Here is a 24560-nt window from a genome sequence, read left to right on the forward strand (position 1 = left end):
ATCCCCTGGTCGCCACACTCCGGCGCCTGTTCGGGTACACTGAGGGAGAGTTTAGCACGGCCAATGCAGCTAACCAACTCTTCTTTCCGACCGCAGGAGTAAACCCACGCAGACACAGGGAGAACGTGCAGACTCTGCGTAGACAGTGACCCAAGCCAGGAATCAATCCCAGATCTCTGGTGATGTGAGGCAGCAGTGCTAAACTATTGCAGGAGATATAAATACAGATTTAGCAGTCCAAAGACTTGAACCAGTGGCGGTTGGGGATAAGGTGGGAGTTTTCAAGATTTGAAGGTTATGGGTGTAGTTTCTGAGGATTGGGTTGATTGTAGAGTTTTTGCCAGTGAGCTAGCCTGTACCCAGGAACGAACACACTAGCACCAGGTAGAAGGTTAAATGGTCAGCTGATAGAGGACTGGGTTCAATGGAACAAGAGATGTGGTGCATGGACTAGATGGGCTCAGAGAAGGCATGGGGAGATTACAAAAGGTAACAGAAAGTGGGAGTTGTGGGGTGGCGGGGAGGAAAACCTTGAGGGCAAAGAGGATAGAAAAGACAAGGAAATGTGAAAGAAAGAGAACAGCAGAGCGCTGTGAAGTTAGGAGCTGAGAAAGAGGTTTGTGTGGACTATGTGCCAAGCGAGGAAATAGCAGAATGATCAGGTGGGGGGAAGAGAGAGAAGACTGTGAACGTGAACTGGTGAGTTAGAAGCAGAAAATAAATAAACGGGCAGAAACTGTTAGACTAGGGGGGATATTTGGATGGAGCACATACTTCTGAACTGGTGAAAAATGTTATTTCATGAAAGTATCTTAATGTTGACGGAATGTGTGAATGTTTAGATAATTTTTGTTTCGATGATGTTCCTCTTGAAAACCAAAATGCTATTAAAATTGCCATGAGATTAAAAATCTCAAATTAACTGTAGTTTCTACCTTCTAATGCAGGGCTGAATTTTACCAGCCCTTTCTAGATGGGCAAGGGGATGATATTATCTAGACAGGACTTCTTGTTTACACTTTCCTACGCTGCTGGTCCCAACTTGGGCCACGGATTTTGGACCCTCCTGCTCGGTCGCCAACACTCACTCAATTCAAGATGGCCCTCGCCTTGACACCAAGAAGAACTTCTGGTTCTCCTCCTATTCTGCCCTCTTGACTATCTCCAACTTGAATTGCTCCTGTAAGTTTTTCGGGCAACTCAGGCCTTTTTTTATGAGCTGGGAAAAGGACTTGAACCCTAAAGAACTGTGAAAGTGGCCACACTTGACTGCAGGACTTGACCTGGTCAGTGAGCCCAGCCAGCCTGTGTGTGTGTGTGAAGGGGCCCAGTCCAAAAATTGCAAGCAGCCAGAAACCAGACAGACTGCTGATTAGGTTATCAGCAGCACAAAGAGAACCTCACGACATCACCAGACTAGGCCGGCAGCAAGACAATGCACCTGGTCTGGACTCAACACAGGTGATAATGGCCTTGTCCCAGAGCGAGGAGAAGCCCATTTCCCTAATGGGAAAACAATTAAACGATCTCCGATGGAACAATAAAGGACAGCAAGGGACCTATCACCTGGGATGGGACCATCTGGTCTCTATGGACTGTAAGATCGCAGCTGCAAATAACGAGCAAGCCTTTGTCTGTGGAACTGCCGGTTGGAAGGGGGGCGGAGTTGTCAGGAAAAAGAATTCAAGTTTACAATATAAAAGGATGGCCAGGCCGGCCATGTTCTCCTTTTTTCTCTTCGGACCAGCATGACAGCACTCTCCACTCGGTCGTCTCCAGCACGCAGCCTGAAGCCCACTGAGCAATTTAAACTAGGATTGTGAGTATCCCCTGGTAATTCGCGAAGTTCCCGAGATCATCATAGTGGATGAGGCTTTGGGGAAAGTGGGGGGGCTTTTGCATGTACCTTTCATAGTTTAAGACACTGGTAAACTTGTATAAAGTAAGAATTCCGAGGTGTCCGTTTTAGTATTCCTTCCATAACTTATAGTCTTATAGAGCATAAGGCATGGTGTGTTGTTTTCCTGGTGTTTGGTGACCTTTGACCTTGATGTTTTTATATATATATATCTTTGACTTCCGTTGGAGTCCGTTTTGATCTTTTCAATTTCTCACCAATGATCTCTGACTAAGTCACAATATAAATATTCCTTACCATAATTCCGGAGTCTAGAACTGAGGGTACCCTGGGTGCTTCGAAACCGCCCACTCAGGAAAGGCTGCCAGATAGTGGATAGGCGGCAGTTTCCTTTTCTCTCTCTCTTGGGAGCGCTACTCTAGTGAAGTAGACGCAAGGTGGCCATTGTTCCATCGGCAAGAGAGAGAATCACTCGGGCATTGGTGGGGTTTTGGGTGACGGAGAACCAAACCTAAAATAAGCCCAGTGGAGTTAGAAAGAGGGATCCCGCTACACTCCACTTTGGCAGCCATGTCGGAGCCTCAATCCTGTTTACAAAGGACACTCCCTGTCTTCATTGAAACGTGGGTCGTGGGATGTAGCTAATGTTTTCAAAATGATCTATAGAATTGTACATTAATAACAAACATTCAGGAACAAATAAGGGTTGTGTTTTATATTACATTCAATTATGCAAATACAACTCCTGCATGCTTCACATTTATAAAACCCACAGATACTTACGGTGATAGAAACTTGCAGGCTATTGCATGAGGGTCGCTGCACGTTTTGATGCAAGGACTGGCGCAGGCCTCGTATCTATATTCACACATTGTTCTGTATGGTATTACTTTGCTGCTTTCTGAAAGAAAGTGATAAGATATCTTGCATTAATCTGGAGCATCATTTAAAGCGTAAAAATACTCAAGAAACCAGAGCTGCACGGTGGCACAGTGGTTAGCACTGCTGCCTCAAAGCACCAGGGACCTGGGTGTAAATGTGGCCTTGGGTCACTGTCCGTGTGGAGTTTGCACATTCTCCCCATGTCTGCGTGGGTTTCCTCAGGGTGCTCCGGTTTCCTCCCACACTCCAAAGATGTGCAGATTAGGTTGATTGGCTAAATTGCTCCTTAGTGTCCCAGGATGTGTAGATTAGGGGGATTAGCCATGCGTGGGGTTGTGAGGTTAGCGTGCAGGGCTGGGCCTAGGTGGGGTGCTCTTTCAGAGAGTCACATGGGCCGAATGGCTTCTTCTGCACTGTAGGGATTCTATGAAATCCCTAAAAGTAAATCTAATTGTTGGGAGATAATATATATTTAATGTTTCATTATTACCACTTTAAAATGCAGTCATTGTAAACAGTGACCCAAAGTTTCCCGGGAGCCTGGAGAGCTGCAAGGGGGTGGGATATTCAACAATATAAAGAAAGACCAGCTCCGAGCTGCCGGTTTTATCCTCCCCCAGAAATAGATTGATGTTTGAAAGGAAATAGGAGCAGCATAATTCTGTGACTCACTAGATTTCCCACAACTCCTGTCTCTTAAGCACCTATCAGCGTGAATGCCAGAAATAGGCTGTTGTCCAGGTCAGTGGCAGGGCACAAGGTGTTCAGGATTTAAAGAGTTGTTCAGGTCAGTCTTGGTCTCAGACATCAAGGCAAGATAAATGAAATTAATGAAGAGGCCGATTACTGCTATTTGGAGAAGTAGCATCATTTAACACTTAAAAATATCCAAGAAACTGGGGCAGCACGGCAGCACAGTGGTTAGCATTGCTGCATCAAAGCACCAGGGACCCGGGTTTGATTCCGATCTCGAGTGACTGTCCGTGTGGAGTTTGCACGTTCTCCCCGTGCCTGCGTGGGTTTCTTCCGGGTGCTCCGTTTCTTCCCACACCCCAAAGATGTGCAGGTTAGGTAAATTGGCCATGGCCCAAGAAGTCAGCTTCTTCCACAGGGCGGATTATAGTTTCAGGATTGGTAAGACTGGCATTTGGTTAATTTTCAGATCCCAACCACGCTTCACATTGGCATAAGACACCCAGTAGAGATGGTCAATTAGTGACCAGGGACTGCACTCATCATCCAATCATGGATGGCGAGCAGGCTCCCAAGCCTGGACAGCCAACAGGAAGTCCTATTGGCAGCTGAGGTGTGAGTTACAATGTAGGTGCGAGAAGGAGAGATAGAGAGAGGGCGACTGATGGTGAAGACAACCTCTGAAAAGAAGTTGAAAAGTTTTGACATTAAAGAGAGCTCACAGCTGCCAGGCCACACTGTGCTCTGATAACCATGTTGGATGCAGGAGAGGAACCCTAGCAAATGGAATGCAAGATGCTCTCTCCCTCTCCCCCACTGTCCATTTGCTGCCGGGGACTGTCTCCATATCCTGACTGTATTTCAACCTCAGTGGGGTGGAGAGGGGTCACAAGGCTACAGAATGAAATCATAAAATCCCTACAGTGCTGAAGGAGGCCATTTGGCCCATTGAGTCTGTACCAACTCTCCCTGATGGAGTACCTTACCCAGGCCCTTTCTCCCACCTGTTCCCTTAATCCTGCACATTTATCATGGCTAATCCATCTAACCTACACATCTTGAGACACTAAGGGGCAATTTATCATAGCCAATCAACTTAACCCGCACATCTTTGGACTGTGAGAGGAAACTGGAGCACCCGGAGGAAACCCACGCAAACATGGGGAGAACGTGCAGACTCCGTATAGACTGTGACCCAAGCCGGGAATCAAACCCGGGTCTCTGGTGCTGTGAGGCAGCAGTGCTAATCACTGTGCCACCATGCCACCCTATGATCATAATAAATCACAGGGTCACAGACTGTCATAGTGCAGAAGGAGGCCATTCAGCCCATTATGTCTGCACTGGCTTTCTGAATGAGCATTATGACTGAGTTCTGCACTCCCTCCAATGGGTCCACATCCTTCCCAAAGTGTGGTGTCCAGAACAGTATGCAATATTCCAGCTGACACCTAACTAATGTCTTGTATAATCTCAGCATAACCCCCTTGTTCTTGTACTCTATGCCCCTAGAATACTATATGCTTTATTAACTGCTCTTTCCACCTGTCCAGTCACCTTTAATGATCAAAGGTCTGGGCAGATGGCCTCAATTAGCTTAATTGGCCACCTGCTTCACTCAAGGGACAGGGCGTTGCTCTTCACACTGCTGGAAAAGTGTCCTGGCAGTGGGAATGTTTTGGAGAGCTTTTCCTACATAGCTCTGTGCCCCCTATCCCACCATCCAGAGGCCTATAAAATCTTGCTCTGTGCCTGGTTGGTACATGGCCTCTGTGAGCAAAACTGCTCCTATCAGTATCTCAGCCCCTTCAAACGTGCACCCACTGATTCCTAGAAGAGTCAAAACAAACGAGAAAATCCAAATTCACAATTGTGATACCGCAGAGGAATGTTGCTGCAATTTTAAAGGACTTGCTGTGACACGAATGGAAAAGGATTGAATCATCTAAATGTATTTGTTCCTTCAGCTGTTCATGGGCAGGAATCAAATCTGTCTGTAAATGACCTCAAGAACATGTTTTATTGCTGGTAACTCTGAGACCAGCAAAAGGGCAAAAGCAGAGGTAACATGAGACCATGGAAACAAGCATTAGGATTTCTGTTGCCATACGGTTGTTCCAATACACAAGAATTCATGTTTTAATCTTTGAATCCAGCAAGTGATCTGTGCTGGTGAACACTCCTTATCAATATATTACAGTGCATTAAGATACAAACCAAAAGTACACACGTGTGTGTGTGAGATCCATTCTAAAGTGTTCTTTCCTTCATAAATGATGAATTTCTAACAGCAATCTAGAATGTAAAACTGAATTCAATATCACAATTATGAGCTAACTGGACAGTTATCTGTCCAAATTCCTATCAGTCCTAACGATGAATAAATGCATTGGACCAAATCACGCTCCTTGATTATTTTGGAAATGTGAGAGAAGTACTCGCCACTGCTTAGAAGTTTCACAAAGTAAGATTGTTCAGTAGACCCAAATACCAAATTTTTATTACTATAAAATAAGCACTTGCAGAAACAGAGGCACTGAAATATTTTCCTTATCCCCCTATGTAGACAGCTGTGCCAGTTTGAAGATATGGTTACAGGCAACTTCCGTGAACAGTGCAACCTTTCCCCCTTCAGAGTATTAACTGACTCTTTATATGCAGAGGGTCATGAGTAAAATTCAAGGGCTAAATCTATGCAGCAAAACAGCCTTGAACAGAGCATTGTTCCGGCAGCTTTTGGTTGGCTCTGTTTGAGAAGCTTTGGTTTCAGCACAATATCTCTGACTTGTGAGGCATCTCCTGTTACATTCCAGCACTTCAGGATTATTTGGTTGCTATTGTACCATAGAAAATACACACAGTCCATAGTCCAATTAAAGCTCCACAGTAAGGAAGCACAATATATTTTATATGGCGATATCTAATTACCGTATGTTAAAGTCGGTACTTGCTTCACAGCTTTTACTAAACCTCATGTGGAACTAACTGCTAATAGTACAGGTTGGCCAAAGGAGAAAATGGGGGCAGCACAGTGGCGGCACAGTGGTTAACACTGTTGCTTCACAGCACCAGGGACCCGGGTTCGATTCCGGACTCAGGTCACTGTCCGGATGGAGTTTGCACATTCTCCCCATGTCTGCGTGGGTTTCCTCCGGGTGCTCCGGTTTCCTCCCACACTCCAAAGATGTACAGGCTGGATTGATTGGCCATGCTAAATTGCCCCTTAGTGTCAGGGTGACTAGCTAGGGTAAATATGTGGGGTTATGGGGATAGGGCCTGGATGGAATTATTGTTGGTGCAGACTCAATGGGCCTAATGGCCTTCTTCTGCACTGTAGGGATTCTAAAAGAACAACCTCTGCAGTCTGTATGTTTCCCCTCAGCAATGGAACAAAATGGCTGATTTGAAGTGGTAATACTTTGAACAAGAACATTTAAAAGCCAATCAGCAGAAATGCCGTGCACATTAGTTTGTCTTGTTTGTATGGGAAATGACAATTAAAATGTACACACTGTTCCCTCCCTTGTCAAAAGCTCACTACATCTTTCAGAATGTTAGGAATGTCTATAGCATCTAAGGTCAAGTAAAGGAAATATTATGATCTGGAATTCTAACTTTTACCAGTCATTAAGTCCTGATGACAACTACTTCATGGAGCTTTCTGTTCCTCACTTGAAATCTATTTTTGGGAAGAGTGAATTCTATGCAAGCCAGTAAAATATCCAAGGCTGGATCAACTTACAATCAAGCAAAACAATTTTTAAAAGTTTAGGATATTTTTAAAATGTAGTACTCTGCTTGGGCACGAAAATCAAGCTGAGATTTGATGCAAACTGTAGAAATTAATATGTATTCTATGTCTTATTTGTAATCATGAGGAAAATTTAACAGGAATTTCGAAGAATACTCTGAAAGTGGTGGTCAAAACAGACTGCCAGCTAACATTGCGATACTAAGCATCTGCCCACTACAGATTTGGAATACAGTGATATATTATACAATGCTTTTCAAAGTAAAAATGTAAATGAACATGTTTAGAAATGACAAGTTGCGACAATATACATTAATAGTTTACTGGAGTCTGGATGGTTTTATATTACCACTTCATAAACCACTACAGATATGTGATATTTTTCTGAAGTAAAAATTTATTTATTATTGTCACAACTAGGCTTTACATTAACACTGCAATCAAGTTACTGTGAAAATCCCCTAGTCACCACACTCCGGCGCCTGTTTGGGTACACTGAAGGATAATTTAGCATGGCCAATGCACCTAACCAGCACGTCTTTCGGACTATGGGAGGAAACCAGAACACCTGAAGGAAATCCACGCAGACACGAAGAGAATGGACAGACTCCACACAGACAGTGACCCAAGCTAGGAATCGTACCCGGGTCCCTAGCGCTGTGAGGGCAGCAGTGCTAACCACTGTGCCACCGTGCCTCATTGTACTTTTTCAAATGCAATTCACACATTTTGTGAAAAACCACATTTGATATTACTGTTCTATAGTTCACAGAACTAATTCAAATTATCAAGTATTTACAATGAAAATTATCTGTACATACGACATGGTGAATTTTAATTTAATATTGGGCGGCACAGTGGTTAGCACTGCTGCCTCACAGCGCCAGGGACCCGGGTTGAATTCCAGCCTCGGGTCAATGCCCGTGTGGAGTTTGCACATTACCCCCGTGAATGCATGGGTTTCCTCCGGGTGCTCTGGTTTCCACCCACATTCCAAAGATGTGCGGGTTAGGTGGATTGCCCATGCTAAATTGCCCCTTAGTGTCAGGGGACTAGCAGGGTAAATACATGAGGTTACAGGGATAGGGCTAGGATGGAATTGTTGTCAGTGCAGACTCGATGGGCCAAATGCTCTTCTTCTGCACTGTAGGGATCCTATGACTCTACTCTTACCAACTTTTACAGATGCATCATAGAAAGCATTCTTTCTGGTTGTATCATAGCTTGGTATGGCTCCTGCTCTGCCCAAGACCGCAAGGAACTACAAAAGGTCGTGAATGTAGCCCAGTCTATCTTGCAAACCAGCCTCCCATCCATTGACTCTGTCTGTACTTCCCGCTGCCTCGGAAAAGCAGCCAGCATAATTAAGGACTCCATGCACCCTGGACATTCTCTCTTCCACCTTCTTCCATCGGGAAAAAGATACAAAGGTCTGAGGTCACGTACTAACCAACTCAAGAACAGCTTCTTCCCTGCTGCTGTCAGACTTTTGAATGGACCTACCTCGCACTAGGTTGATCTTTCTCTACACCTTAGCTATGACTGTAACACAACATTCTGCACTCTCTCCTTTCCTTCTCTATGAACAGTATGTTTTGTCTGTATAGCATGCGAGAAACAATACTTTTCACTGTATACTAATACATGTGACAATAATAAATCAAATCAAATTTAAAACATGGTATATTATCTATTAGAAATATGTGCTTCAATTGCTTATTCATTCATGTTGTGGTTTTGTGATGTTCAAGATAAAAGCACTGTTTATTGTGACACAGAGATGTATTTGTGTGAATCCTACTTTAAAAATAATTATCAGCAAGAGAGCTGTTAAAGGCAGTGCCATATTTCATGGTCATCAGAAATGTCCAATTGGTGTACTAGAGACAGCAATACAAACAGTAGTCGAGAAGGCCCAAAGACTGTTGAGAACTGTATTTAGATTTCATCAGTTTTACTAATTCCACTTGCTCTTGGAAGGGTCCTCCAGATGGGCAGAGGCACCTCCCAAAGTAAGTAAACCCTTTTCTACTCACCAGCAGTCTCTGATGGTCTGCCTGCCAATTGCCCACCTTCCCCAGATTGACAAAAGATTGAGGGGAAATAGATTAAGGCCTTTAAGTGGTGGCACAGTGGCCCAGTGGTTAGCACTGCTGCCTCACAGCGCCAGGGACCCGGGTTTGATTCCTGTCTTGGATCACTATCTGTGTGGAGTTTGCACATTCTCCCCGTGTCTGCGTGGGTTTCCTCCCGGTGCTCTGGTTTCTTCCCACACTCCCAAGATGTGCGGGGCTAGGTTGATTGGTCATGCTAAATTGCCCCTTAGTGTCAGGGGATTAGCAGGGTAAAAATATGGGGTTACAGGGATAGGACCTTGGCGGGATTATGGTCAGTGCAGACTCAATGGACCAAATGGCCTCCTTTTGCACTTTAGGGATTCTATGATTAAGTGGCATTTAATTATCTATTTAAGGCCCATAATCACCATCTTAGATATAGCAGGAGAGGAGTAAACCAATACCGTATTGGCTGTTGACAGAGCTTGATTATAAAAATTACTAAAACCATCTGTTTGAATGAATCTTGCCCCATAAAAAAAGCCATGGTAAAACCCTCAGACGCAAGTATTCTTAAATTGCACTTGTTAGTGGGGACCACTCAAACTTGTATCTAGATTTTCAGACACAATAGAAAACAAAGGGGAATTATACAAGGGGTTAGATTACCCATTTCTTTGGCTGAAAGGGTTGTTGTCACTGCACCCACCAGAAATCTGGGTGTCCACAGCAACAATGGGCTGGAGCAGCCTTAATTAGTAAAGAGTGGGACTTCTTGCCCTCAGGGACAGAAGGTTCTGCACTAGAGAGAGGCTGGCCAATCAGATTGATTGGCAGTTCTGGAGTCCCAGCAGCCCCAGGATCAAGTAGTGGCCATTGCTGGAATTACAAGCAGATCCTAAGGCTGATGGATCTTGTAACTCAGTAAGTTCAGAGATCTTGGATGGGCCTGTGTGACAGACCCCACTGAGGGCTGGGGAGAGAAGATGGGGGGAGGGTTTTAGGAGGCCAGGTTTGAGGGACAGGGTGTGGGGGTGAAAGGGTAAAGAGCCATGGAATTCCGACAGTACAGAAGTAGGCCATCCGGCCCAGTGATTCGGCACCGACTCTTCAAAAGTGCATCTTACCTGTGCCCCAACCCCACGCCCTATCCCCTCAACCCCGCACATTTACCCTGGCTAATCCCCCTACCCTTTAGATAGTAAGGGGCGATTTAGCATGGCCAATCCATCTAACCTGCACATCTTTGGAAGAAACCTGGGCACTCAAAGGAAAGTCACGCAGACATGGGGAGAACGTGCAAACTCCACACAGACAGTGACCCAAGGCCAGAATTAAACCCGGGTCTCCGGTGTTGTGAGGCAGCAGGGGCTGTCGCACTTGGGAGGATGTCCAGTTGGGTCTCCCGAAGACAGCAAACCCTTTCCAACGCAGTAGCAACCTGTGCAGTGATAGGTGCTGGGCTGCTTGTCAATCGCCCACCTTCCCCATGATCGTCCACAAATTGAGGGGAAACAGATTGAGGTCCTTAAGTGGCATTTAATTGTCTATTTAAGGGCTGCATGGGCCTAAGGGTCAGAGGGCTACCTTTCACCTTACCAGCCCTCTGTAGTACGGGTACAGGGCAGGAGTGGGCAGGGAAAGCAGCAGGTGGCAATTGTTTTCTTCTGCACCCCTTCCACCTGCAGAATGGCACAGCAGTTAGCACTGCTGCCTCACAGCGCCAGGGACCTGGTTTCGATTCCCAGCTTGGGTCACTGTCTGTGCGGAGTCTGCACGTTCTCCCTATGTCTGTGTGGGTTTCCTCCGGGTGCTCCAGTTTCTCCCACAGTCTGAAAGACGTGCTGGTTAGGGACATTGGCCATGCTTAAAATCTCCCTCAGTGTACCCAAACAGGCACCAGAGTGTGGCGACTAGGGGATTTGCACAGTAACTTCATTTCAATGTTAATGTAAGCCTACTTGTGACATTAATTTAAAAAAACACCTTCAACTACGGCATCTGGGGACTGTAAAATTCACCTCAAAGTAATTTTTTTACTGGTTTTTTAATTGCCAATTTCTTCGCTTTTTTAAAAATAATTATCCTCACTAATACCTGATTCTGTATTTTCTGTTCCCTCTATTACAATTTTAGAAACATCGAAACATAGAAAACTACAGCACAAAACAGGCCCTTCGGCCCCACAAGTTGTGCCGAACATATCCCTACCTTTTAGGCCTACCTATAACCCTCCATCCTATTAAGTCCCATGTACTCATCCAGGAGTCTCTTAAAAGACCCTATTGAGTTCGCCCCCACCACCACTGACAGCAGCCGATTCCACTCGCCCACCATCCTCTGTGTGAAAAACTTCCCCCTAACATTTCCCCTGTACCTACCCCCCAGCACCTTAAACCTGTGTCCTCTCGTAGCAGCCATTTCCACCCTGGGAAAAAGCCTCTGAGAGTCCACCCGATCTATGCCTCAAATTATTACACTTTTATAACACTTTTATTGTATAAGTCACATTAAAAAATTCAAAACTTGTAAGATTTTAAACATTCTGCATCTGATGTGAATGAAAGACGTTTAAATAATTATAAACATGAAGAAAAAGATCATCAGTGCGGGTACAGCATTTCTCTGGGCCTTCGTTTTTGGAACTTGATGCACTATCAATAAGGCGAAAGACTACCGATATGCCAATATAAGTGTAGGCTTTTATTCACAACAGAATCAGGAGCAGATCCCAACAATTAACCGACCTGGACTGAACAAGGGGGTGGAGACAGCCACCTTTATACTAGGTGCTGAGGGGAGGAACCAAACTGGAAGGGGATGTGTCCAGGTATGACAAACACACACAACGGTGGTCCATATAGGACAAAGGCACAACTGAGGTCCACCACAGAACTGATTTGGCCTCTTTGAGGTTTGGCCATATTCTGATGAGATTGTGAGGATATTTGGAATTTTTTTGGTATCAGTGGCGCAATATTGCATCCATTTAGGTTTAACTTTGGGGGGGTGTCAATGGAGGAAATTCCAAGTATGTTACGTTAAGTTAACATCAATAACAGCAAAAGAACGGAGTCCAAGGGTGGAATCTTCCTGGAGACAGATTTGAAGGCAGGGCTAGGAGTACAGAGCCTCTGTGCAGTCTTTCTCGAGTGAGGCATGTCCATCAATGGTTACCTGCCTGGCAAGAGCAGGTAGTTAATTATTACCCATTGAGTGCCCACTTGGGAAAATTGCTGATGCTGCTAAGATTTCCTGTCTGTGGGAAAAGCCTGGAGGAGGTGCTGGCTAGCGAGGCCTCCTTTAATTCTACCCCATCTTTCACCAGCGCTGCAAGTGTCAGAGGTCACGCTTGCAGCCACAGATTCTCCTGTGGAGGGATTCTCCTACTTACAGTCAAGGATATGGGACAAGTGCTGGAAAATGGGATTCGCGTGCCTTCAGTGGTAGTTATTGTCGGTGTAGACATGGTGGGCCGAAGGACCTTTTCTGCGCTGTATGACTCAATGGACGGAATTTTACAACCTCATCACACCCATTTTGCGGCGGGAAAATGTCGTAAAATCGGGCGTCATGCGAGTAGCGGTAATGGCACCCGTTTTCGCGCCCATTCCCATTTTACCGAGAAAAAAAATCGACATGATCGGGAGCCCACCCAAAACGGGCGAAATGTCAATTTGCATTTTTTTGCATTCATCACAATGTAATCAGCGAACTTCACTCTCAATCGTCCCAGCTCACCTGCTTTAAAGACCTTGTTCGCTGCAGCTGGATTGGTCAGGAGAACACCTTATGTATAAAAGTCAGATTCAGGCGCTTGAGCAGAGAGGGTGAGCAAGGAGTTAAGTCTCTGCTTTCAAACTGTTCCGTGCTGCTCAGAGGGGGTTGTTCTGTGGCGGTCATGTTGCATTTCGGATTGGGGAGGGATGCAAGTGTGTGGGGGGGGCGTGGGTGGCTATTGTTGCTCATGGGGTACAACCTCAGACTCACAGCACGGACCCGGGTCAGAGTGCTGCCCTCGGGTCTTAGCACTGACTCTGGGTCCTAATGCAAGCAGCAGCAAGCACTGCTGCAGGTGGGGGATGGGCTGGAAACTCTCTGAAGTGGCAGTGCTGCAGCCTCAGGACTTGTCAAGCAGCTCTGTTTGTGGCCACTACTGCATGGGTTCTGGGTATATTTGTGAGTGGGGGGCAATGGGGGAGCTGTGTTGCCATTCTGGGATCTGTGGGGGGGTATAGTATGTGTTGCTGGGGATCTGTGCGGGGGGGGTATGGGGAGTGTGTGTTGCTGGGGGTTTGTGGGGGGTATGGGGAGTGTGTGTTGCTGGGGGTCCGTGGGAGGTATGGTGAGTGTGTGTTGCTGGGGGGTATAGGGAGTGTGTGTTGCTGTCGGTCTGTGGGGGGGCTATAGGGAGTGTGTGTTGCTGGGAATCTGTGGGCGGGTATGGGGGAGTGTGTGTTGCTGGGAGTCTTTGCGGGGATATGGTGATTGTGTGTTGCTGGGGATCTGTGGGGTGGTATGGGGAGTGTGTGTTGCTGGGGATCTGTGGGAGGGGTTGGGGAGTGTGTGTTGCTGGGGATCTGTGGGGGGGTTTGGGAAGTGTGTGTTGCTGGGGACCTGTGGGGGGGTATAGAGAGTGTGTTTTGCTGTCGGTCTGTGGGGGGGCTCTAGGGAGTGTGTGTTGCTGGGGATCTGTGGGCGGGTATGGGGGAGTGTGTGTTGCTGGGAGTCTTTGGGGGGGGTATGGTGATTGTGTGTTGCTGGGGATCTGTGGGGTGGTATGGGGAGTGTGTGTTGCTGGGGATCTGTGGGAGGGGTTGGGGAGTGTGTGTTGCTGGGGATCTGTGGGGGGGTATGGGGAGTGTGTGTTGGTGGGAGTCTTTGGGGGGGTATGGTGATTGTGAGTTGCTGGGGATCTGTGGGCGGGTATGGGGAGTGTGTGTTGCTGGGGATCTGTGGGAGGGGTTGGGGAGTGTGTGTTGCTGGGGATCTGTGGGGGGGTATGGGGAGTGTGTGTTGCTGGGGATCTGTGGGAGGGGTTGGGGAGTGTGTGTTGCTGGGGATCTGTGGGGGGGTATGGTGATTGTGAGTTGCTGGGGATCTGTGGGGGGGTATGGGAAGTGTGTGTTGCTGGGGATCTGTGGGAGGGGTTGGGGAGTGTGTGTTGCTGGGGATCTGTGGGGGGGTATGGGGAATGTGTGTTGCTGGGGACCTGTGGGGGGGTTTGGGGGTGAGTAGAGTTCTTTAACCTCTCCATCTGTCTTTCCCCTTCCCCAAATTCCCCCCCACATCACCTTTCAGATTGACGAGATGGCTTTTGCGATGCAACACATTGATCCTACTGTTCTTTTGGTTGCTGCTGGAGCTGAGGAGGAGGAGCGAGAGGATGAGTTGCAGGCAGAGAGGCCCGGACCTTACCACTCGCAGGAGCAGAGGGACACAACCGCTGGAGGCAGGACGTGGCCGCCATTCGCCCTGAGGGGGTGGTGGCAGGAGAAGGAAGGAGTGGAGACCCTGACAGTTCCGCACGTGTCCTTCGAGCAACTGTCGGACATCACGTGCTGACGACGGCTCCGGCTCCGGCTCCGGCTCCGAAAGGAGACAGTGCGACACCTATGCCATTTGTTGCAGGACCTGGCACCTCAGGGCACAGGGGGCACCCACTCCCGGTGGCTGTGAAAGTGACGTCCGCCTTAAACTTTTATGCCATCGGGTACTTCCAGACCGCCAATGGAGACCTTTGTAGCATTTCCCAACTGCACAGAGGTCCATTGACCTCGGGTGGGACTTTCCAGTCTTGGGGTGAGGGCGGCTGGAAAATCTTGCCCAATGACTCTACAGTAGCAGTGCCCAGTTCTTCTCCCATTGGGATTCCAGGCATCGGGCGCTCTGATTGGTCTTTTCATCAGTGGAGCCTACCTCCTGTTCCTAATTGGATGGGGCTTCTCCAGGAAGCCTGTTAATTGGCCGCCTTTGGGACGATCACACAGACAGGTGGGACTCGGACATCATCAGGGTCAAGACCCAAATATGGTCCCAGCCCCCAAGACTCATCTGAGGGAATTCCATCCCTAGCATTCCTTGAAAACAGGTAAAATTTATTTAGCAAAAATCTTCAGAGTGTCTTCCACAAACATGACTATCCAATTAAACTAGTAAAGAGTTTTTGTTCAATGCGAGTAAATTATAGACACCTTCAGTCACTCACCTTCAATTCTAAAGCTGCTTGAAAGTTTAAAGGATTCAGAATAGTCATATTGAGATACTTTAACAGCTGATGGTGTCAGCATGATAAAAAACCCCTTCTTGCTGTACAATTCAAAGGTACTGTAGCCTGGGATCCAGTTGCTTTGGTGATGAATGAATGAGGCGTCTTTCTGGAAGCGTTGATTGTCTTTCCATTGCTCCAAACGAAGGTTATCGTTTTCACCAACATGCACAAAGTAATTTGGTCTTTCAGCAGACTCGAAGGAAACAACTGGCAATTCTGAAATGTTACAACAATATACAGATCAGTCTGTGGCTTGCTTCAATGGAACATTCCTCTCATAACTTTACAATGTACCATGTAAAAATATTATGTATAAATACAAATGGATAAAATATGTTCCTGAATTATGACGAACAATTCAGTATCATATTGTGTAAGTACGCAAAGTTAATGGGGGCGATTCACCCGGATTGGTGGGGGTGGGGGGGGTCCCGCTGCCACTCTGTACTTGGCAGTGACAGAGGGAGGCCAGCAATCAGGCCGAGCCATCAGGTGGTGGGGGGTGGGGGGGGGGGGGGGGGGGGGGGGGGGGCGTGGTGGTGGGTTGGACGTGGGGGGTCGGGACTGTGGGGGAGGGGTCGGGACTGCGAGCGGGTGAGGGGGGAACGGGAGATCAGGACTCCCAAAGGGGGGGGAAATTGATGTGGTGGGGGGTGGGGTGGGGTTGGGGTCTAGGCTAGCCTGGACATGTTTGGGAGCCCAGCGATCGGGGAGGAGGGGGGGTGGGGGGGTGGGTCGGGTCGAGTGCGGGGTGCGTGGGTGGTTGCACAGCCATCGATGTGGGGTTGCGGGACTGGCCAGTGATCGAGCTGACCAGAGGTAGGGAGGCTGGCGGTGCGGGACTACTGTGCATGCTCCGATCTCCGCTATGATAGTTCGGCACATGCTCAGTCACCCGTTCAGCACTATTCTGCCGGCCTCTCCAGCAGGAATAGGCCACACCCATTAACTTTTAATGAGATTCACGTTAGCGCACTCTGAATGCACAGAAGAAGATTCGTTTTGAAAATTCTGCTGAAAAGACTAGCAGGATTTACTCCAGTTTTTACGCAATTTCAGCATTTAGAATTTTTTTGAGAGAATCCCACTCTATGTAACTAAGTAACTGAAAATGTCTAGTTTTAACTGGGCCTGATATATGTACAATGTTATAAAATACTGTATATAATAAATATGTGCATATGTGCAGAGTGGCGGCATGGTGGCACAGTGGTTAGCACTGCTACCTCACAGCACCAGGGACCTGGGTTCAATTCCAGCCTCAGGTGGCTGTCTAGGTGGAATTTGCATATTGTCTGCATGGGTTTCCTCCGGGTGCTCCAGTTTCCTCCCACAAAAATATAAATACAAATGGATATATTTTGCTCCAAAGATGTGTGGGTTAAGTTCATTGGCCATGCTAAATTGCCCCTTGGTGTCAAGGGGACTAGCAGGAAAAATACGTGGAATTACGAGTGGGATTTTTGTTCGTGCAGGCTTGATGGGCCGAATGGTCTTCTTCTGCAGTGTATTATTTGCATGGGATGACAGAGAATGTACAGTACAGGAATAGGCCCTTCAACACAAATGGTCTCTGCAGTTAATACTCCACACAGTCCTACTCTTCCCATTCTGCTATTGTCACCTTGTATTTCTTTATTTTATCTTCAAAGGTGAGGGAATATGTTTGGTTAATTCTCAAGTGGGCATGCTCTATTTACACAAAAACGCAAAAACTGGCAGCCTCAGCGGCCAGGCTAGGATTTTTCATTGTTGGCTGCTTTCTGTTCTGGAAAGTGACACCAGTCCTGCTGCAACTCCACTCACTTTCAGCCCTGACACAGTGTCTAGTGGGCAGAAGCAGCCATGGAGAAGCATCCAGGTTAAACAGGCAGGCACTTCATTTAAATATTAATTTAGAGGTATGTTAGTCTTGTATGCCATTTTCTGCCCCTCTGATTTGCAGGATGTCTGACCTAAGTCACAACATAGGATATCTAAGATCATGGATAGGACAATGTTACGGCAAAAGTGATTTATTGAATGCTTTCCTTTTTGTTTGCTGTTACTTCCTGCTAGAAACAATTAGCATGTAAGATTCTCATGAATCTTTGCACTAATTGTTGTAATTATGACTTCCACTAGTGCCATCCTGGTTTCAATGATTTACCAATACAACTTCCCATATTTGAGGCGTTTGGGAGATGAACATTGTCTGGCTGCATGAGAGATGCTCTGTGCCCAACTGCCATTTTTCACCAGTCCATCTTCTGGCCTGATGTGAACATGTCTCATTTTAGCAGACAATGCATACTGAGGCTCTTCTTCCTGAAGGAGATTTGTACAGCAAAGCCAATGGCAATCCCATGGTGTGGGAGCATCCTTTCCGATGTATCACAGCTTGGTATGGCTCCTGACCAAGACCGCAAGAAACTACAAACGGTTGTGAACATAGCCCAGTCCATCATGCAATCCAGCCTCCCATCCATTGACTCTGTCTACACTTACTGCTGCCTCGGGAAAGTAGTCAGCATAATTAAGGACCCCACGCATCCCGGCATACTCTCTTCCACCTTCTTCCATCGAGAAAAAGATACAAACGTCTGAGGTCACATACCAACAGACTCAAGAGCATCTTCTTCCCTGCTGCCATCAGACTTTTGAACTACCTTATATTAAGTTGATCTTTCTCTACAGCCTAGCTATAACTGTAACACTACATTCTGCACCCTCTCCTTTCCTTCTCCCCATGTACTCTATGAATGGTATGCTTTGTCTGTATAGCGTGCAAGAAACAATATTTTTCACTGCATGTGACCAGAATAAAATCAAACCAAATCAAATCAATGTGCAAATGACGTTTTTTTTCCTATTCTTTCATGGGATGGGTGCGTCACTGGCATGGCCAGCATTTTGTTGCCCATTCCCAATAGCTCCTTCAATTGAGTGACTTGCTGGGCCATTTCAGGGGGCAGTTAAGAATCAAGAGTCAATCCACATCACTGTGGGTCTGGAGTGATATCCTGTCCAGACCATGTAAGGACGGCTGATTTTCTTCCCTGAAGGGCTTTAGGAAACCAGATGGGTTTTAAATGACAATTGACAGTGATTCCACAGTCACCATCACTGATGGCTAACTTTTAATTCCAGATGTATTTACTGAATTCAAATTCCACCAGATGCCATGGGGGATTTTAACCTGTGTCCCCATAGCTTTAGCCTGGGCCTCTGGAATACTAGTGCAGTGACATTACCACTACACCACTGTCTTCCCCTATTCTTAAATAACCATAATGTTGGAGGTTTCCTCAGAGGTCGTATGTATGCTGTATATATAACAATAATGGCATTGTCTACCAAGATGGTCAACTGTTAGTATATTTTGATTGAATCCATGGACCAAGATGCCACCAATTATTTCTGCAGGACCTGGTCAACCTACCTATGTTGACAGGAAGGAACTATTTAGATCAGCAGAGAACACTACTACCTTGTGCAAGGACACCTGCAGCAACAATGTAGCATGGAACAAGCATATTCGATGTCAGTAATGGTCAGTCCAATTTAAAACTTGGTTCCATCTACCTAGACAAATGCTGCAGTGCTGAATAGGGACAGTGCTATAGAGTAGCACATACAATCACCTTCTTCACTTTCACTAGCAACAAACAAGGGGTTGGATGGTTGTCCAATCTGCAAATAGCTTCCTGCATTTTGGATTTCTCTTGCTTTCAATTTTACCCATCATTTCTTATTTCCCTACCTCTTCAGCCAGGGCAAAGGATGCTAATGGGCTGAGATGCCTTTTAAGCTTCCGTATTGGCTTTCAGAAATATAGGCTGTGTCTATAAGACCAGCCAATGTGGAAAGTGGAACAACGAAAACACACACTTGCAAGAGCCGGCATTTGAAATTGATGCTACAACATAGTAACAGGGTAAAGGGATCTTTACTCTGGGTTGGTGTGCTATAACTGAATTGGGTATGTTTGGTTCTGGTTTCGAATACCACGGATTATAATGAATGTTTTTAATCTGGAGCAGGGCACACACAATGCACAAGATGCAACATGTTCATTTGGTTTATCAAATTTGTTTGGTTTAGATAAATAATATTAAAGTTGCCCTAGCACTGCTGCCTCACAGCGCCAGGGAGCCAGGTTCGATTCCCGGCTTGGGTCACTGTTTGTGTGGAGTTTGCATGTTCTCCCTGTGTCTGCGTGGGTTTCCTCCAGGTGCTCCAGTTTCCTCCCACACCACACTACAAAGATGTGCAGGTTAGGTGAATTGGCCGTGCTAAATTCTCCCTCAGTGTACCCGAACAGACGCCGGGGTGTGGCGACTAGGGGATTTTCACAAATAACTTCATTCCAGTGTGAATGTAAGCCTACTTGTGACTAATAAATAAACTTTACTTGACTTGCTGATTAGAATAGGAAACAGTCGCATTTTATTTGAATAATTAAATGAAATAAAATGTCGCATAAATTCCCGCAGGGACGATAACATGTTTCCATTTCACATCCTATGCACACCACCGGACATAGATAAATTATGAACAGCTGCCAAAAAAACTTTCATGGATGGTCCTTGGAGTCTTTCTAAGCATTTCACTAAAGTTTATTATGACAGTAATATATCACACTGATCTCGGCTGAAATAATTGCCTTCTTGTTGGCGCTCTTAGTATCACTTAGGATTACTTTACAGAAATTAAATTTACTATTCAGATTCGGAAATTATTACAAGGAATTTGTCCTACTTTGACTGCATTATCTGGTTGTATTGTTGTATACAGCAATAAAATGCATACCCAATAACTATGCCAGAACTGTATCACTTTAAAACTTATAACATTTTAGCAAAACAGCACCAGGGACCCAGGTTCGATTCCTGGCTTGAGTCATTGTCTGTGCGGAGTCTGCACACTTTCCCCGTGTCTGCATGGGTTTCCTCCGGATGCTCCGCTTTCCTCCCACAGTCCAAAGATGTGCGGGTTAGGTGGATTGGCCATGCTAAAATTGCTCCTTAGTGTCAGGGGAACTAGCTATGGTAAATGAATGGGGTTATGGGATAGGGCCTGGTTGGGATTGTGGTCGGTGCAGACTTGATGGGTCAAATGGCCTCCTTCTGCACTGTAGAATTCTATGATTCTATGATTCTAAAATTGTTGTATGTCAGCAGTTTCATAGAAAAATAAATTCCTTAATTTGCACCACTATTAAAACACCGAATAGTTAATTTATTTTTCATAGCTCCATACATTTTCTAACTGTATGTGTATGCATTGACAGAGCAATTGGAAGACCACATGAATATTATTGTTTAAAGTTTCTTTATATATTTCATTTGGCAATATAAGATGAGATTTATGGGAACACAATAATATAGAAATGTAAAACAAGAAATGTAAGATTAAGCAATTTTGCTCATCAGTGGATTCCTAAAACTGTAATTTTCCAGATACCCTGAACTTCTAAAAATGAAAACCCAATCTAATCAAACTTATAGGGTGGGATTTTCTGGCTGCATTCTGAAACCGGAAGATCCCACCCAAGGTCAATAGACCTTTCCATAGCCTACCCCTCACCCACTCCGATTCCCGTGGCAGGCGGAACGGGAAAATTCACCCCATAAATTTTCTGCCTTGTGTTGATTATAAAATGACTTATTTTTTCACTGTTATTCCTTTCTCACAGTTGCAAAGCCAATGCTCAGAGTGAATGGAGCATGTCCCTAATCCATCTTCTTGCTTGCTCCAAAAACCAATTCAATAGCCTTGACATAATGAAACTGGTTAGGACCACATGTCATCTCTGTACAGACCAAGAGGACACGTGGAGAAATTGCTGTTTATTCTGTCCATTCTATAGGCAGAAGCCTGATGCATAACGGTCCAATTTTGCATTACAGTGCCAACATATTGCTGCTGGTGGCTTTACAGCATTCCAGATGGTTGCTCAAAACTGGTATTAGACCTCCAATTAATTTGCTACTTGGGGGCACAATGTCTGCCGAGAGACTCCTTAATAAAATAACGGCAAAACACTGTGGATGCTGGAATCTGAAACAAAAACAGAAAATGCTGGAAAAACTCAGCAGATCTGACAGCATCAGTGGAGAGAAAATAAAGCCTAGCTTTTGAGTCAGGATGACCCTTCATCAGAGCTGAAGTCACTACTGTTTGAAGGCCTATAGACAACTCCCACCAATGTTCCACTTCTTAGCTCCAGCGAAGTTGATTCTACAACTAGGTTTTGTGAGCCAATATCCTCCACACTATTGCACTGATTTCATCCTTACCTAACAACACCACCTCACCTCCTTCCCTTTTGTAAATTTCCTTTCTAAATATCGAAAACCAATGGATATTCAGTTCCCAGGCTTGGTCACCCTGCAGCCATGACTCAAAATAAAAAGTCCCACTCTATCTAGCTGAATGTTTCTATGGATATATATGCTATATGTTTGTATGCATATGTATGTTGAGTGGCACGATGGCACTGCTGCCTCACAATACCAGGGTCCTGGGTTCAATTTCTGGCTTGGGTCACTGTCTGTGTGGAGTTTGCACATTCTCCCCGTGTCTGGATGGGTTTCCTCCGGGTGCTCCGGTTTCCTCCCACGGTCCAAAGATGTGTGGGTTAGGTTGATTGGCCATGGTAAATTGCCCCTTAGTGTGCCAGGATGTGTAGGTTAGAGGGATTAGCGAGGTAAATATGTGGGGTTATGGGGATAGGGCCCAGGTAGAATTGTTGTCGGTGCAGACTCAAGGGGCCAAATGACCTTCTGCACTGTCGGGTTTCTATGATTCTATGATTCTACGTATGTATAAACATGCATATAATTTACAGCAAGATGCAAAAAACAATGAACATCTATTGTATATTTTCCCAATTAAACTACTTGATACTCACTTGATTGTTTTGCCTTATATAGTCCGGGTGCAATCATGAAATTCATTAAAATATCCTGTTCAGCATTGTTTATTTGCAAAGGTACAATGTCGCCAGTGATCTTGTTGTTTGCAATCGCAGTGTCATTGCACAAATAGTTAATGAATATAAACGGTCCTTTTCCAAGATCTGAAATATGAAAGAGTAACTTGTCAGTTTTCATCTTATTGTAGACGGTGACCTGTAGGAAGATAAAATCAGGAAATGCTAGAAGGACTCAGCAGGTCTGGCAGCATCTGTGGAGAGAGAAACAGGTTTAGCATTTCGAGTCCGTGTGACTTCTTCTCTTCTCTATAAGAACATAATAAATTCGTAACCTAAGAGGATGACGTTTCTTCCGCTTTCGGAGGTGGGGTGACACAGTGATTCGCATTGCTGCCTCACAGCGCCAGGGACCCGGGTTCGATTCCCAGCTTGGGTCACTGTCCGTGTGGAGTTTGCACATTCTCCCTGTGTCTGCATGGGTTTCCTCTGGCTGCTCCGGTTTCCTCCCACAATCCAAAGATGTGCTGGTTAGGTGCATTGGCCGTGCTAAATTCTCCCTCAGTGTACCCGAACAGGCACCAGAGTGCGGTGACAAGGGGATTTTCACAGCAACTTCATTGCAGTGTGAATGTAAGCCTACTTGTGACTAATAAATAAACTTTACTTTACTTTTTCCTACTCCAAGCCAAGGAGCGTGATGCTATAAAAAGAGGGGATAAATCATCACCTCCCTGGTGATCTAAACCTCTCTCCTCTGGCCAAAGTGCTACTAACCACCCCTTCCCTGGTAACAGCATACCAATGGTTTTGCTGGCCCATTTCCTCCCTTTGTGCCCCTTTTTGCTGCCACTTTCCTAGTTTGTAGGAAAGTGAGGGAAGGCCCTAGCTCTCTGCAGAGAAAGAGAAACCTTACCTCAACCACCATTTTAGTCCAATCTCTTATACGTTAAGTAAAAGGCACCAGTCAAATTTTAATAGAATTTATAAATTTGCAGGATGGGTTTCTGTTGGCAAGGATCACAATGAGCCCTGAGCCACGAAAATGGATCAGGGCCAGTTCATTAAAAAGGAAGAATTCATGTTAAGCGCATTAGCAAACCACAGATAGTTCAGCTAAGAAGTATAAACAGAGTTTAATCACTTGTGCGATTAAAATAGACAAGTGCTGTGTTGAGCTTATTACAGTACTACTGAGAGCGAACATTTAATATAGATTTAAAGGTTATTCACGGATCAGACTGGACACAATGAGATTTTCTTTTTGGCAATGCCTGGCCATAAGGTAATGCCAGGCTGGAGTGCTGAGCAGAAAATCAGAGCCTGTCTGATATTCCTCCATCAATTTAAAATTTAAATGACAGGCTCCCAAAGTGGTGAAGTGGGTTCACTCAAATGACTAACTGAGCCATATAACCCAGGAACGTTTGACCCCCCAGTCTGTGCTGAACTACCTCATTTTAGTCAGACAACAATAAAGATGTTACCAATCCCTTCAGCGTCTTTTCTACAGTGTTCCTCGCTAAGATGTCTCAATATGTTTCACATATAGGAGGAAAAGCGTAGGCATTGAGGAGGGGTAAAAGCAGGAATGCAGAGAGTTGGAAGAGCTCAGGAACAGGTGGACAAGAGTTTTAAGACACTATTGCGACCAGGAAAGTGGCATTGTAGAATTCAGAAAGGAGATTCCACAGGGGAGTGTCTAAACCATGGCACCAGCGATGAAGTGAAGGAAGCAGGGAACACAGTGGCTGGGATTTTACGCTCCTGATTGCATCGAGCGGGTGCGGAACCAGAGTGGAAACAATCGCGGTAAGTGTGAAGTCGCACTCGATGTTGGTATGAACACATGATGTGATTGTCCCCTTCTGCTGTCAGTGATAGATTACATTTCCTAACATTCAACATCATTTGAAAATATTACCATGTCATTATCAGGCCTGTACGCCAGAATCAGCCACCCCGTCAAAAAATCCATCCACAGTGGCATGTTGGCAGAACGTCAGCTGGCAAGCAGGCTTCTCAGGGGAGCTCAAGTGAGTGCAGTGTTCAGGGGGTAGAGGCTCATGCCCAGGTACTGACTGGCTGGTATTCTGGCACTGCACAACAAGTGCTCAGGTAGTGCCAAAGGT

At 45.8% G+C, this 24560-nt stretch overlaps 1 protein-coding gene across 1 annotated transcript in view; it reads right to left on the reverse strand.

The window, feature by feature from the left end:
* Nucleotides 1–24560, reverse strand: part of otogl (otogelin-like) — a 186608-nt gene that overhangs the window by 54804 nt on the left and 107244 nt on the right. Inside the window, exons 30-32 of the mRNA XM_078221105.1 lie at nucleotides 22408–22575; nucleotides 15450–15728; nucleotides 2642–2759 (exon numbers count right to left, since the gene is read on the reverse strand). Coding sequence (XP_078077231.1) covers nucleotides 2642–2759; nucleotides 15450–15728; nucleotides 22408–22575 — 565 coding nt within the window. The remainder of the gene's footprint in view (nucleotides 1–2641; nucleotides 2760–15449; nucleotides 15729–22407; nucleotides 22576–24560) is intronic.

This window comes from Mustelus asterias, chromosome 9 (assembly GCF_964213995.1).
Source record: "Mustelus asterias chromosome 9, sMusAst1.hap1.1, whole genome shotgun sequence".
Taxonomy (NCBI): Eukaryota; Metazoa; Chordata; class Chondrichthyes; order Carcharhiniformes; family Triakidae; genus Mustelus; species Mustelus asterias.